General features: G+C 36.8%; 1 protein-coding gene across 2 annotated transcripts in view; it reads right to left on the bottom strand.

The window, feature by feature from the left end:
- CDK17 (cyclin dependent kinase 17) overlaps positions 1–14157 on the bottom strand; it is a 124686-nt gene that overhangs the window by 10943 nt on the left and 99586 nt on the right. For both annotated transcript variants that reach the window (XM_012469300.2, XM_064376849.1), the window contains exons 6-10: positions 13575–13631; positions 12128–12242; positions 10834–10928; positions 10475–10537; positions 8232–8355 (exon numbers count right to left, since the gene is read on the bottom strand). In XM_012469300.2, coding sequence (XP_012324723.1) covers positions 8232–8355; positions 10475–10537; positions 10834–10928; positions 12128–12242; positions 13575–13631 — 454 coding nt within the window. The remainder of the gene's footprint in view (positions 1–8231; positions 8356–10474; positions 10538–10833; positions 10929–12127; positions 12243–13574; positions 13632–14157) is intronic.

The following is a 14157-nucleotide window of genomic DNA, read 5'->3' as shown; positions in this document are numbered from 1 at the left end:
AAATGGGAATTGAAAACCTATTTTATGCCAATAATTGTGCTTAACAATGGAGACAGGAAGGAAGAAGGAAAGAAAATAACAAGCCCCCAACCAATATTTCATTTAAACCTATGAAATGCTATGCAATTATTGAGGAGTGATTTACTTCCAATTATGTAGTCACTTTTGGAATAGGTGTGATATGGTACTGATAAGAATGTATGTTTTGTGTATTTGAAGTGGAGAGTTCTATAAAAGTTTATTAAGTTTACTTGTTCTGGGTCTGAGTTCAAGTCCTGGATATCCTTGTTAATTTTCTATCTCGTTAATCAGTCTAATATTGACAATGTGATGTTACAGTCTCCCACTATTATTGTGTGGGAGGCTAAGTCTCTTTATAAGTCATTAAGAACTTGTCTTATGTATCTGGGTGCTCCTGTATTGGGTGTGTGTATATACAGAATCATTAGCTCTTCTTGTTGCCTTGATCCTTTTACCACTATGTAATGTCCTTCTTTGCCTCTTTTGATCTTTGTTGCGTTAAGGTCTATTTTATCAGAGGTGAGAATTGCAACTCCTGCTTTTTATTTATTTATTTATGTTTGCTCTCTGTTTGGTTGGTAAATCTTCCTCTGTCCCTTTGAGTCTTTGTGTATCGTTGCATGTGAGATGGGTCTGGATACAGCGTACCGATGGGTTTTGGCTTTTTATCCAGTTAATAATATATATGAGTTTAATACTGCCGTTTGATGCTAGCTGGATATATTTTTGGAAAGGCTGATACTGGTTGTTTGTTTATATGTGTAGTGCTTCTTTCAGAAGCTTCTGCAAAGCAGGCCTGGTGATGGTAAAATCTCTAAGTGCTTGCTTGTTTGCGAAAGATTTTATTTTTCCTTTGCTTTTGAAGCTCAGTTTGGCTGGATATGAAATTCTGGGTTGAAAGTTCTTTTCTTTAAGGATGTTGAATACTGGCCCCCACTCTTTTCCGGCTTGTAGGGTTTCTGCTGAGAGATCTGCTGTAAGTCTGATAGGCTTCCCTTTGTGGGTAACTGACCTTTCTCTCTAGCTGCTCTTAGTATTTTCTCCTTCATTTCAACCCTAGTGAATCTGACGATTATGTGCCTTGGGGTTGGTCTTCTTGAGGACTATCTTTGTGGTATTCTCTGTATTACCTGGAGTTGAATATTGTCCTGTCTTACTAAGTTGGGAAAGTTTTCCTGAATAATCTCCTGAAGAGTATTTTCCAACTTGGATTCATTCTCTGCGTCACATTCAGGTACACCTATCAAACGTAGATTAGGTCTCTTCACATAGTCTCGTATTTCTTGGAGACTTTGCTCATTCTTTTTTATCCTTTTTTCTCTAATCTTGATTTCTCGTTTTATTTCGTTAAGTTGGTCTTCGAACTCTGATATCCTTTTTTCCGCTTGATCAATTCGATCATTAAAATTTGTGCATTCTTCGCGAAGTTCTCATGTTGTGTTTTTCAGCTCCATTAATTCACCTATATTCCTCTCCAAATTATTCTTGTACCATTTCGTCAAACCTTTTTTCAAAGTTCTCAGTTTCTTTGCATTGGGTTAGAACAAGTTCTTTTAATTCACAGAAGTTTCTTATCATCCACCTTCTGAAGTCTACTTCTGTTAATGGAAGGCATTCGTTCTCCATCAGGGCTTGTTCCGTTGCTGATGAGGAACTGTGATCACCTGTAGAGGGAGAGGCATTCTGATTTTGGGTATTCTCAGCCTTTTTACGCTGGTTTCTTCCCATCATTGTAAATTTATCCACCTGTCGTCTTTGTGATTTCTGACTTTCAAATTAGGTTTCTGAGTGGACCTCGAACTTGTTGATTCCCAGCGCCGAAATCTGAGCCATCCACTGCGCCAGCCAAAACAGCAGTGTTAAGATTGATGGTGCTTTTCTGTCCGGGAATCGGCCAATAGGGGACCCAGTCCCGCTCACTCTGCACCAAGAACTGTCGCGCTGAGGCGCCAGAAAAACCGCTGCGCCGGCCACAAGAGTAACGCTAGCGACCCGTGGGACTCCTCCGCTGGGAATCTCCTGGTCCGTGAGCAACAAAAATTCGTCTGAAAGTGTGGCGTCCTCTCGTTCTCTGCACTTTCACTAGGAGCTACTATCCTCAGCTGCTAGTAGTCAGCCATCTTGGATCTCTCCCTGATCCATTATCTTATTGTGATTTACTGAACACTTCTTTGCAGAAATTGACTTTTTCTTGGAATAAAATTACAATGTTCTTCTGTACTCTAAGTTTTAAGTTACATGGATGATTTTGGAGTAAGACTTCAGTGCCCTTGGATATTATCAATTGCAGTTCAAGTCAGGGGTGCCCCATCTTTTGGCTTCCCTGTGCTACAATGGAAGAGGAACTGTCTTAAGCCACACATAAAATACACTAACACTAACAACAGCTGATGACCTTAAAAAAAAAAAAAAAATCGCAAAAAAAAAAAAGCTCATGTTTTAAGAAAGTTTACAAATTTCTGTTGGGCTGCATTCAAAGCCATCTTGGGCCACATTTGACCCATGGGCCATGGGTTGGACAAGCTTGCTGTAAATGATGTAAAACATTTGCTATTCCTTTGCTAATTTAATATGGAATCCATTGACTATCCAGAAATAAAGGCTAGAGTTTACAATTTTATCTCAAGTCACTAGTGTGAGAGAGCTGTTATTACTGCTAAGCCTCTAAATTATGATCTGAAGAAGCAACTTAAAAAATATCTGGAAAATTCTAACTTATTTTGCCATAAACAAGGAAGAATTTATTTTTTAGGCTGAGACTGCAGTTATATATAACTTTGTATATCTGATTTAAATATCAAATAAGAAAAATGTCATAAAAGAATTCGATATTTTGCTGATGTCAGAAATTTAAATAATTAGGCAGGACTCAGACTATCTTAGTTCAGTGAAAGGGTATAACTGGAACAATGTTGACATTATTTTATTTAATTACAAGTTTTACTCTTGCATCTCAACTTGGTGAAGTAAGTCCAACAAATTATTTTCCAACCAATTCTGGTAATTAACAAGATGGAGGTAGCTTTCTGACCTCTCTTATTGATATTAAAAGTGAGTTATAGGAAGGCAAAGAACAGGGCTGCAAATGTGCTTCTCCTGTAACATACCATCAAGGCAAATTACCAGTTATAGTTTCCTCAGTGTCCTACTCTCCCACTCCTGAGAGGATTCTGAACTACGATGTTTGTCTACATGGGTTTCTAGTTTACAATCAGAATTTCAATATTGGTTGGCATGAAACAATCTCTCCTAAACCAACTTAATTAAATGTGATATGGTATTATTACACAAGTCATTTTCTATTATTAATGAAAATATCTATCTCTATCAGTAGTTCCTAGATCTCTGATTTACACTGATTATAGGAAAAGGGGTAAAATTTTCATAAAGACAGAGAACTTATAGAATAAATACTCAAAGTTTTATGACTCTCCTTTACACAACCAATAAAAAAAAAAAAACAAGAATAAAGACAGAGTTGAATATACTATCTCATGGAATAATCAGAATTTGCTGCCCTGTGGGTAGATAAAATGTGCCTGGCTTGCTCTGTAGAGGTCAGAAGCAAAATTGAAAGCACTCAGAGTAATCCCTGATAAAAGTAGGGGTTTTTTTTCTTCTTCTTTTTGAGATAGGGTCTTGCTCTGTCACCAGGCTAGAATGCAGTGGCTTGATCATGGCTCAATGAAGCCTCAACCTCCCAGGCTCAACTGATCCTCCCATCTCAGCCTTCCAAGTGGTTGGGACTAGAGGTATGTATCACCATGCCTGGCTAATTTTTAGATTTTTTTGTAGAGGCAGGTTTTTACCATATTGCCTAGACTGGTCTTGAACTCCTAAGCTCAAGCAATCTGTAATCCCAAAGTGCTGGGATTACAGGTGTCAGTCATCACACCCAGCCAAAGGTAGATTTTTTAGAGTCCCTGACATGCCTTTTGCATTTCTTTTTTTTTTTTTTTTGAGACAGAGTCTTGCTCTGTCATAGAGTAGGGTGATCTCGGCTCACTGCAACCTCTGCCTCCCAGGTTCAAGCAATTCTCCTGCCTCAGCCTCCCTAGTAGCTGGTATTACAGGTACCCGCCACAACGCCCGCTATTTTTTGTACTTTTAGTAGACACGGGGTTTCACCATGTTGGTCAGGCTGGTATTGAACTCCTGACCTCATGTGATCCACCTGCCTCGGCCTCCCAAAGTATTTATAATACCCAAGCGGGGTTTCTCTTCACTGCCATCCATTTTGGGATTGGGACTAAAGAGCATTAAACGCAGCTTGGCTAAAAAAGAGAAGAAGGAGGAAAGAGAAAGACAGGATGAAAAGGGATGGTGGCTGGGGAAAGGAAAGAGAAAAAAAAGAGAGTAACAATTATTACAAGGGAAATAACATAAGCTATGCCCAAGAAGAGACTTTATGAAAGCATATGCAAATAGCTTATAATTTGTTGTTCAAACACAGGTGACCCATACATTTCCTTTTTAAGGAAGGAAATGCAAAAAGCAATTTACCCTTTAAATGGCAAAGTATTAAATAAGCAAAATATAGGAACGTCCAGAACAAATTCACCATTTAGTAACAGTGAACAGTAATGCTTAAAACACTCATATTTATCAAATTTAATGAAATACTCCAAATATAAAACTACTATAATCAAGGCTGGGTGTGGTGGCTCACATCTGTAATCCCAGCATTTTGGAAAGCAGGTGGATTGCTAGAGGCCAGGAGTTTGAGACCAGCCTGGCCAACATGGTGAAACCCAGTCAACTACTGAAAATACAAAAATTAGCTGGATGTGGTGGGCACCCCTGTAATCCTAGCTATTTGGGAGGCTGAGGCACCAGAATCGCTTTAACCCAGAAGGCAAAGGCTGCAGTGAGCTGAGATAGCACCACTGCACTCCATCCTGGGTGACAGAGCAAGAACCGGTCTCAAAACAAACAAACAAACAAACAAACAAAAAACTACCATAATCATTTGTGAAAAATTAATAAATTCTAGTTATGGAAAACTGCATGGGTTTTTTTAAAACTAAGTTCTCTAAGAGTATTCAAACTCTCAGAATGTAGAATACAAAAAATTGAAAGGTACCCTACAAAGTTCCTTCAATATGAAACAGTTTACTTTCTAAAAGCAAAAAGAACATTTCATCTTACTTTCAATTCCCTTAAAACCAGATTAGCTAAAGAGGTATAGATAAATAGCTCCAATTAAATTATTGAGCATATAATAAAAACAAAGTAGGCCGGGCACAGTGGCTCATGCCTGTAATCCCAGCACTTTGGGAGGCCGGGACAGGCGAATCACCTGAGGTCGGGAGTTTGAGACCAGCCTGACCAACATGGAAACTCTGTCTCTACTAAAAATACAAAATTAGCCAGGCATGGTGGTGTAATACCTGTAACCCCAGCTACTCAGGAGGCTGAGACAGGAGAATTGCTTGAACACCGGAGGCAGAGGTTTCGGTGAACCAAGATCACCTTACTGCACTCCAGCCTGGGCAACAAAAGCAAAACTCTGTCTCGAAAAAATAATAAATAAATATATGCATACATACAGAGCAATGATGGCAGGTATATTAAGGGAACTCCTTTCAGTAGTTGCTTCTAAACTCGTTGCTCTCAGGACCCATTTTATACTCTTGAAAATTATCAAAGACCTAAAGAGTTTTTATTTATGTAGTTATATTTACTGATATTTGCCACATTCGAAATTAAAACTCAGAAAATTTTAAAATATATTTTCTCTTTAAAAACACCACTCATTATATGTAGCATGAATGGCATTTTTATGAAAAAAAATTTTTTTTAAATAAAAACAAAACCTAGTAAGAAGAATGGACTTCTTTTACATTTCTGTAAATTTCTTTAAGTCTTGTTTTTGGTGTAGAGATGGGATCTTGCTGTGTTGCCCAGGCTGGTCTTAAAACTCCTGGCTTCAAGTGTTCCTCCACCTCAGCCTCGTAAGTGCTGAGATTACACCTGTGAGCTGCTGTGTCTGGCCTAAAGTCTATTTTAACAGACGACACCTGGTTGAGGGGGAACATGTGTAATCCCAAAACTTTGGGAAGCCAAGGCAGGCGGATCACCTGAGGTCAGGAGTTCAAGACCAGCCTGGCCAACACAGCAAAGCCCCATCTCTACTAAAACACATAAATTTAGCCCCGTGTGATGGTAGGCACCTGTAGTCCCAGCTACTTGGGAGGCTGAAGCAGGAGAATCGCTTGAACCTGGCAGGTGGAGGTTGCAGTGAGCCAAGACTGCACCACTGCACTCCAGCCTGGGCAATAAGAGCAAAACTCGGTCTAAAAAAAAAAAAAAAGAAACAAAAGATGACACCTGGATTCCACATCTGTTTTTCATTCAATCTGTTGTAGTATGTTGCTTTGATACATATCACAATATGTATCACAATAGATAAAATACACGTATCACAACATACATACATACATATATGAAGGAAATCAGATCTCACATAGATATGAAATTGAAAAGAGGAAGAGCATTTTAATAGCCTTTTCTGATAATTGTAGATAGTCTTCTTTGATACTACATCAGAACTAGAAAGTAAGTGGTTTCTTGAAAACTATGTGGTAACAGAAATTTTATCAATGAACCTCTCATACTTTGTTGCACTAAAATTCACTGATCCATCTTGTACTTTAAATGGATTTGTATCCATGCAAGATTCTGTAATATCATGCATTAGCCATTTGGAAAACACTGATTCTCCGAGTTATACATTCTAAATGTTTATACACTTTTTCAGCATATTAAAAAATTGTGTTTGTTAAAATCACCCTTGATCTCATCAGAAAACTCTCCAAATAATTGAAAAGCCATCAAAGCAGATCCAAATTTCCAAACTCTAATTTTGGCTTGAAAACTTGAAATTTTATTATGGGCAAGAAATACTGTCAGTTCTTTTCCTTGAAATGATAGGCTTCCTTCATTCACATTTTCAGGAAAATGTCTGCCAAATTACCTAAATCTGAATAACAATAGTTTGTCAGTCATTTAAGTAAAAATGGTGTCCCTTCAAATAACAGGGCTAGTTCAATATACACTTTAAAAATTACAAAATCACTTTTCCTTGAGGCAACACACTATTTCTGCGTGCAGCAAATACGTTTTATGTCGACTTCCCATTTTATCACATAAAATACTAGAAATGTAGTCAAGGATAGAAATTAAACACAATTAATAAATTTTATTGCTTCATCATGCACCTTTTTAAGTGTAACTGATAGTTTTCCGTCCCTTCAAATAACAGGGCTAGTTCAATATACACTTCAAAAATTACAAAATCACTTTTCCTTTAGGCAACACACTATTTCTGCGTGCAGCAAATACGTTTTATGTCGACTTCCCATTTTATCACATAAAATATTAGAAATGTAGTCAAGGATAGAAATTAAACACAATTAATAAATTTTATTGCTTCATCATGCACCTTTTTAAGTGTAACTGATAGTTTTCCCTTTAAGTGTAGTGGTAAAGAATACAATGATGGCCCAGGCACAGTGGCTAACACCTGTAATCCCAGCACTTTGGGAGGCCAAAGCAGGTGAATCACCTGAGGTCAGGAGTTTGAGACCAGCCTGACCATCATAGTGGTCAGGCTAAAAATATAAAATTAGCCAGGCATGGTGGCACATGTTTGTAATCCCAGCTACTTGGGAGGCTGAGGCAGGAGAAATCACTTGAACCCAGGAGGTGGAAGTTGCAGTGAGCTGAGATCGCATCATTGTACTCCAGCCTGGGCTTCTAGAGCAAAACTCCATCTCAAAAAGAAAAAAGAAAGAAAGAAAAAAAGAATATAATGATATATTTTGGTGCCACTACTTTGATGCATACTAAGAAATCAGTAGTTTTACCTGTTATTACTTTGAGATCATCATCGCAAATATTAACACAGTGAAAAAGGCCAGTAACAGGTAGTACAATTTTGGTAATAAATTTATGTTTGGAGACCTCCTAAAGAAGTCTCAGGAGCCCTAGGGGTCTATGTCCACACCTGAGAACAGCCTGTACCTTTCAGAATTTGCTGCTAATAACCAACATAAATCACCCACCAAAGTTCTGTCAAATATCTTATTTTGTGGGTTACAGAGAAAATTTTCAAACCCACATAAAAGCCAATGGTGTGTTATGACAGTGATTGGTCTTTTAAATTTAAGAACCTGGAAGTATTAATAAATATCCCATATATTCCATACCAAAATCTGCTAGCTTTAGTTCTCCTTTTTCATTAATGAGGAGGTTCTGTGGTTTCAAGTCTCGATGCAATACCTTTCTTCTGTGACAATATGCCAAACCACGCAGAATTTGGTATAGAAACAGCTATAGAAACAAATAAATAAAAATTAGTCTTACAGATGAGACATGCTTTAGTATAAGCATAAATGATGGTAAGCAGAAAAGCAACTGGCCCAGAGCATTGTAACAGGAAAAGGAAAGTAATTGCATCCTTAAATACAATGTCTTTTCCTTTTATAGAGTGGTTTTCTGAATTTAATAGTTTATTATTCTCTTTGAAGCATCTACCTATTTTCTAGTCTGACAGTATCTATGGAAATATTTTTAAAAATGAAACATCCTCCTAGCAGTAATAGTTCATTTACTGTGGAAAATGACTTTATATATATCCTCATACACTTACAGGCCTACTAAGGCTTACATAGTTTAATCATGAAATTCTGGCAAAACAACCAATCAACCAACCACCCCTCCCACTCATCTCTCCTTAAAAAACAAAATCAAAAACAAAAACTCTGATCTGAAGAGTGTCTTAAAATAAGGCATTGGAATGGGTGATTTTATGAAAAGTCTGAGGTATCAAAGAGTATGCTGCTGCATAGCTCTAGCAAACTACTTACTATAAAAATAACCTACACCAGATTCTATCACCCACCTCTTGGGTACTTTACTTTCAGCACCTCCTACTCAGCCTTCAAAATCTACTGTAATTCAAAAAGGGGCATTAGGACTGTAGTGTTCTGAATGACTCTGAAAAAAGCAATTCCTATAAGGCTAACGGTAGAGGTTTTTGTTGCAGCTTTTGGTAGACAGAGGGTTATGGAACACAGAAGACCTTTGATTCTCTGGGGTTAACAAAAAGAATCTCAAGTACAGAGGATTCAAGAGTTTCCCCTCAGTTCACTGTAGGTGAAAAACAGCATCAGAACACTGATCTGCAGCCAAGGCTGCAGATCAATAGTATGCCTGATTGAATTCTCTGTGCCAGAGTCTCTGCAGTCTTCGTAATTATGTTTTTAAAACTCTAAAAATTACTATTTTAATGTATTCCGGTTACACTTTATATTTTGAAAGTATAAAGGCCATTTAAACAAATAAATAATAAAATGCTTTCCAACTAATCATGTAAACCTGGCGTTAAAGAAATAAACTTCTCAACATTTGTGAAATTATTATCACTAAGGACCTTGTTTTATTTCCAAATTATTGCTAATAAAAAAGCAGGAAAAACAAAATTAAAACCACAAAAAGATACAAAACGACAGTTATAACACTTTGCAAACAAAAAATGTAAAATATAATGAAAACAACCCTGACAGAATATATATTTAAAGCCCTATTTTAAAATTCTTAGCAATGTGTTATCCATACGTTCTGAGTTGTCTTTTAGTAACAGAAACTGGCTCTCCTTTATAACCACCAAACTTAATATTTTTTTTTAATGTTAGTTTAAAATTACTACCTACAGAATTAGAAATGTCTGAAACACACAGCTATGACAGCCTATTTTCAGAATAGGTTCTTACATATTGTTGACTAAGTCTGGATAAATAAATCTTTGCTAAATTTGGATACACCACTCAGGTCAAAGAAACCTACTATAAGAATACAAATTATGCCTGATGCTGTTACTCAGTTACAGGGGTGTCATCTGGATCTGACTTTATGGCAAACGTTTTTAGCATTACATTTTTAAATATGTTGTAGTAAAAAAACACACCAATTATCTTACTTTTCTTCCTGACAGTATAGATTGGTATTTCCAGCACAGTGTTCACAAAGCCTGCATGTTCTGGCCGTAATCATCAGTCCTGAAAAGTTGCTGTTTTATAATTAAATACCACTTATTTGGGGAGTTCGCTATCTAAAGAAGGCCTTTCACAGAATGCAACCATCATTTGCATTTATTTAAAAATTTTTTTAAAGCAGAATATACCTGTACATGTATTCTGTATCTAGGACAATCAGTTGTAATGTGAAATGTCAAAAGAATGAGGTGGTTCTAAAAAAAGATCTGATCCTAAGAAAGCTATAGTATAGTAAATAGGTTCTGAGTAAATACTCCCCATTCAGAGGACAATAACCTATTTAAAAGGCCAAACAGAAAACCCTGAAGAATAGTTAGGAGGCTGGTACATTTCATTATATAATGTGATTCACATATGCTTTAAACAAAATTTGAAAATTACACAGGAAAACATACCTTTACGTTGTGCATACTCATGATGTTTCCACAGTCATCCATGTACTGTTTCAGGTCTTTATCCTGAAAAAACACAGCAGTCTGCTATGTGATACACAGTTTTCAGAAGGTTGTGACTGGTTCACTTAATAGTATTTTAATTTTTTAAAATAAGTTGTTTTTCAAGAAGAGATACTGGATGAACTATACACAAAATTTTACTAAAAACTGATAACTAAACAACAAAGTCCCTTGGGCTGTGAAAAAGTCCAATTTAAGCACAGCTGCATTTTAAAGAAAAATAAAAAACAGATTAAAAGTCCAATTTACTATGTTTTTCTAAAACAAAGTTAAATACTGAATTTTTATGAAATGCTTACCAGATACTCAAACACCAAAGTCAAGGATTTATCTGTGTGAACAATGTCATGTAAGGTTACTATGTTTGCATGTTTTAAATCCTTTAATAGTGAAACTGCAAAACAGAAAAAGAAAGACAATTATTTACTCTGTGGTAGTCTTTATAAAAACCTGAAGTAAGTTGAACATATGAACTGATTAAAAGATTCTCTTAAGTTTAGGTCTCCAGCAGTGGCTCACACCTATAAATCCTGTCACTTTGAGAGGCCAAGGTGGGCCTTTCACTTGAGCCCAGGAGTTCAAGACCAGCCTGGGCAACAATGGCAAAACTCGGTTGCTTTTTATAAAAAAAAAGAGAAAGAGAGAGAGAGAGAGAGAGATTCTCTTAAGTTTAAAACGATAATTTACCAAGGGGACTGGCTGTAAAAATTTTCATGAAAATCAATTTTTTCTTTTCTTTTATACTACTGGGTTTGATACTATAATACTTAGAATTGTCCTCAATATTATAATACTCTCCGTATCATCTTCTGTATTTTTCTTAAACGTTAACTTTTGAAACTTCTGGGATTAATTTAGATATAAAGTATAAAGAACCATTTTTCCCCTCCACATTACTAATCAGTTGCCTCAAGCCATTTTCTGAATAATCTTTTCTTTATAAATGACACTATGATGTAAATATGTTTACACCCTGTTTTTTATATTTATTTAGTTTATATGGTTAATTTATAGTTACCATGTTCCCCATGTACCAATGTAAAACATTTCCGTATGACAAATAGTTGTCTATGATAGTGATTTTTAATGAATTCAGATTTCATTGTAAGATATACATTAGGCTGGGCGCATTGGCTCATGCCTGTAATCCCAACACTTTGGGAGGCCGAGGCAGGCGGATTGCCTGAGGTCAGGAGTTCCAGATCAGCCTGGCCAACATGGCAAAACTCCGTCTCTACTAAAAATACAAAAAATTAGCTGGGCGTGGTAGCGGGCGCCTGTAATTCCAGCTACTTGGGAGGCTGAGACAGGGAGAATTGCTTGAACCTGGGAGGCAGCAGTGAGCTGAGATAGTGCCATTGCACTCCAGCCTGGGTAACAGAGCAAGACTCTGTCCCAAAAAAGAAGAAAAAAATAGTTATACATTAATATAATTAATTCTTTCTTTTGAAAATTTTCATTTTAGAAATTAACTTTAAGGTTTAATTATATCTTCTAGTCATTTATTACTTGTATATCTGAGCTCTTTTTACTTATAAAAAATAAAGTTATTCTGCCACTTTGATTTTAAAATGTTCTGTATAAATATTATACCTTCTCTTATAGCTGTGCAGGGTGCACCTTCTTCATGTTCCAATCGGATTTCTTTTAATGCCACCAAATTCTCTGTCAATTTACTTCTTCCTTTATACACTGTTGCATATGTACCCTATAAAATATATTTTTAAACGACACATCAAAAGTATCATAAGAGTCTATTTAATATCATCTGTACAATAAAGGGCTCTACCTAAATTTCTAATTTCTAAGCATTGTTAAATTCCATCTTGCAAAGAAAAACACACAATAATCAGTCTTGGCTTTTCTTACAGCAAACAGGAATTTCAGTTCATATGCACAGCTTCCATACTTCTGTAAAACTAAAGAATGCCTCAAGAGTATAAAAACATAGACAGAATATTTACTTTTTGTACTTTATTTCAGATTGACAATTAGATCAATAGCTTTAAAATCAAAAGTTCTTTACCCTCAATGGTATATGGAGACTGACAGACACTAATTGAACATATTATTGAAAAATGAAAATGTAATGTTCATATTGTTAAATCACAAAAATAAATTTTTTTTTTGAGATGGAGTTTCACTTTCACCCAGGTTGGAGGAGGGTGGCACAATCTTGGCTCACTGCAACCTCTGCCTTCTGGTTTCAAGTGATCCTCCTGCCTCAGTCTCCCAAGTGGCTGGGATTACAGGCCCCGCCACCATGTCCGGCTCATTTTTGTATTTTCAGTAGAGACGGGGTTTCACCACACTGGCCAGGCTGGTCTCGAACTCCTGACCTCGTGACCCACTCGCCTCAGCCTCCCAAAGTGCTAGGATTACAGGCGTAAGCCACCACGCCCGGCAATCATAAAAATTTTACCTATGTTTCAAGATTTTTCAGAATCTTTGTACATTAACTCTCCTTTAAATAACAATGATCTCTTCTATCATTGCCAGGACAGCCCTCAAGCTCCTTTAAGGCTTCCCTCTTAACTATTATTTTCTTTGCCCTTTCTTACTATAGGAGGTAGGCCATTTTTAAATCAGTAGTACTAGTAGCAATTCCAAGAAAACGAAGGTCTTAAGAATTTCCTTAACCTTCAAAAAATGTGTTTTTATCTTTAAAGGTAGTATTTGATTTTTCACAGATCTGAACTCATGCAATTTCCCATGACAGCCAGGAACAGACTGAAGACTGCCAGGAGACTAAGTGACAAATGCCTACTTTGTTATCAAGAAAGCGTAATACTTTGTGCTTCAATAAAAAAATATGAAGCTATAAAAAATACACATTTCCTCTCAAACTGATGGGTAATTTCAAGGACTGAAGAATCCAACTCCTAGAAACTTTCTGTTACCTTTTCAGAACAAGTATATAATCTTGTAGACATCAGTATTTACATTTTTTCCAGGTTAACAAAAACTGTGGAGTAACAGTTTGAATGATGAATAACAAAAAAATAATGTGTGTTATATTTTTGAAATAGTATTTACTTACCTCTCCAAGCTTTTCCAATTTGATGTAGGTTTCCATTTTTCCAAAGCCAATTTCTGACTGAAAGTAAACAATGATAAATTTAGTATTTATTCTTTTTCTGTTTGTTGTTGTTGTTGTTTGAGACAGCATCTCACTCTGTCTCTCAGGCTGGAGTGCAATGGCACAATCTTGGCTCACTGCAACCTCCACCTTCGGGGTTCAAGTGATTTTCGTGCCTCAGTCTCTAGAGCAGCTGGGATTACAGGCACATACCACCATGCCCAGCTACTTTTTGTATTTTTAGACAAGACTTTACCATGCTGGCCAGGCTGGTCTCAAACTCCTGACCTTAGGTGATCTACCTGGCTCGGCCTCCCAAAGTGCTGGAATTACAGGCATGAGCCACTGAGCCTAGCCTAGTATTTATTCTTAAAGTTTCTTTCTTTCTTTTTTTTTTTTTAAAGACAGAGTCTTGCTCTGTCACCCAGGTTGGAGTGGAGTGGCACGATCTCTGCTCACTGCAATCTCTGCCTCACAGGTTCAAGTGATTCTCCTGCCTCAGCCTCCTGAGTAGCTGGGATTACAGGCATGCACCACCATGGCC

Source organism: Aotus nancymaae, unplaced genomic scaffold, assembly GCF_030222135.1.
Source record: "Aotus nancymaae isolate 86718 unplaced genomic scaffold, 86718_ANA_hifiasm-v0.15.2.pri h1tg000016l, whole genome shotgun sequence".
Taxonomy (NCBI): domain Eukaryota; kingdom Metazoa; phylum Chordata; class Mammalia; order Primates; family Aotidae; genus Aotus; species Aotus nancymaae.
Note: the sequence above shows the minus strand (reverse complement) of the source record. Positions and strands in the feature narration are given on the sequence as shown.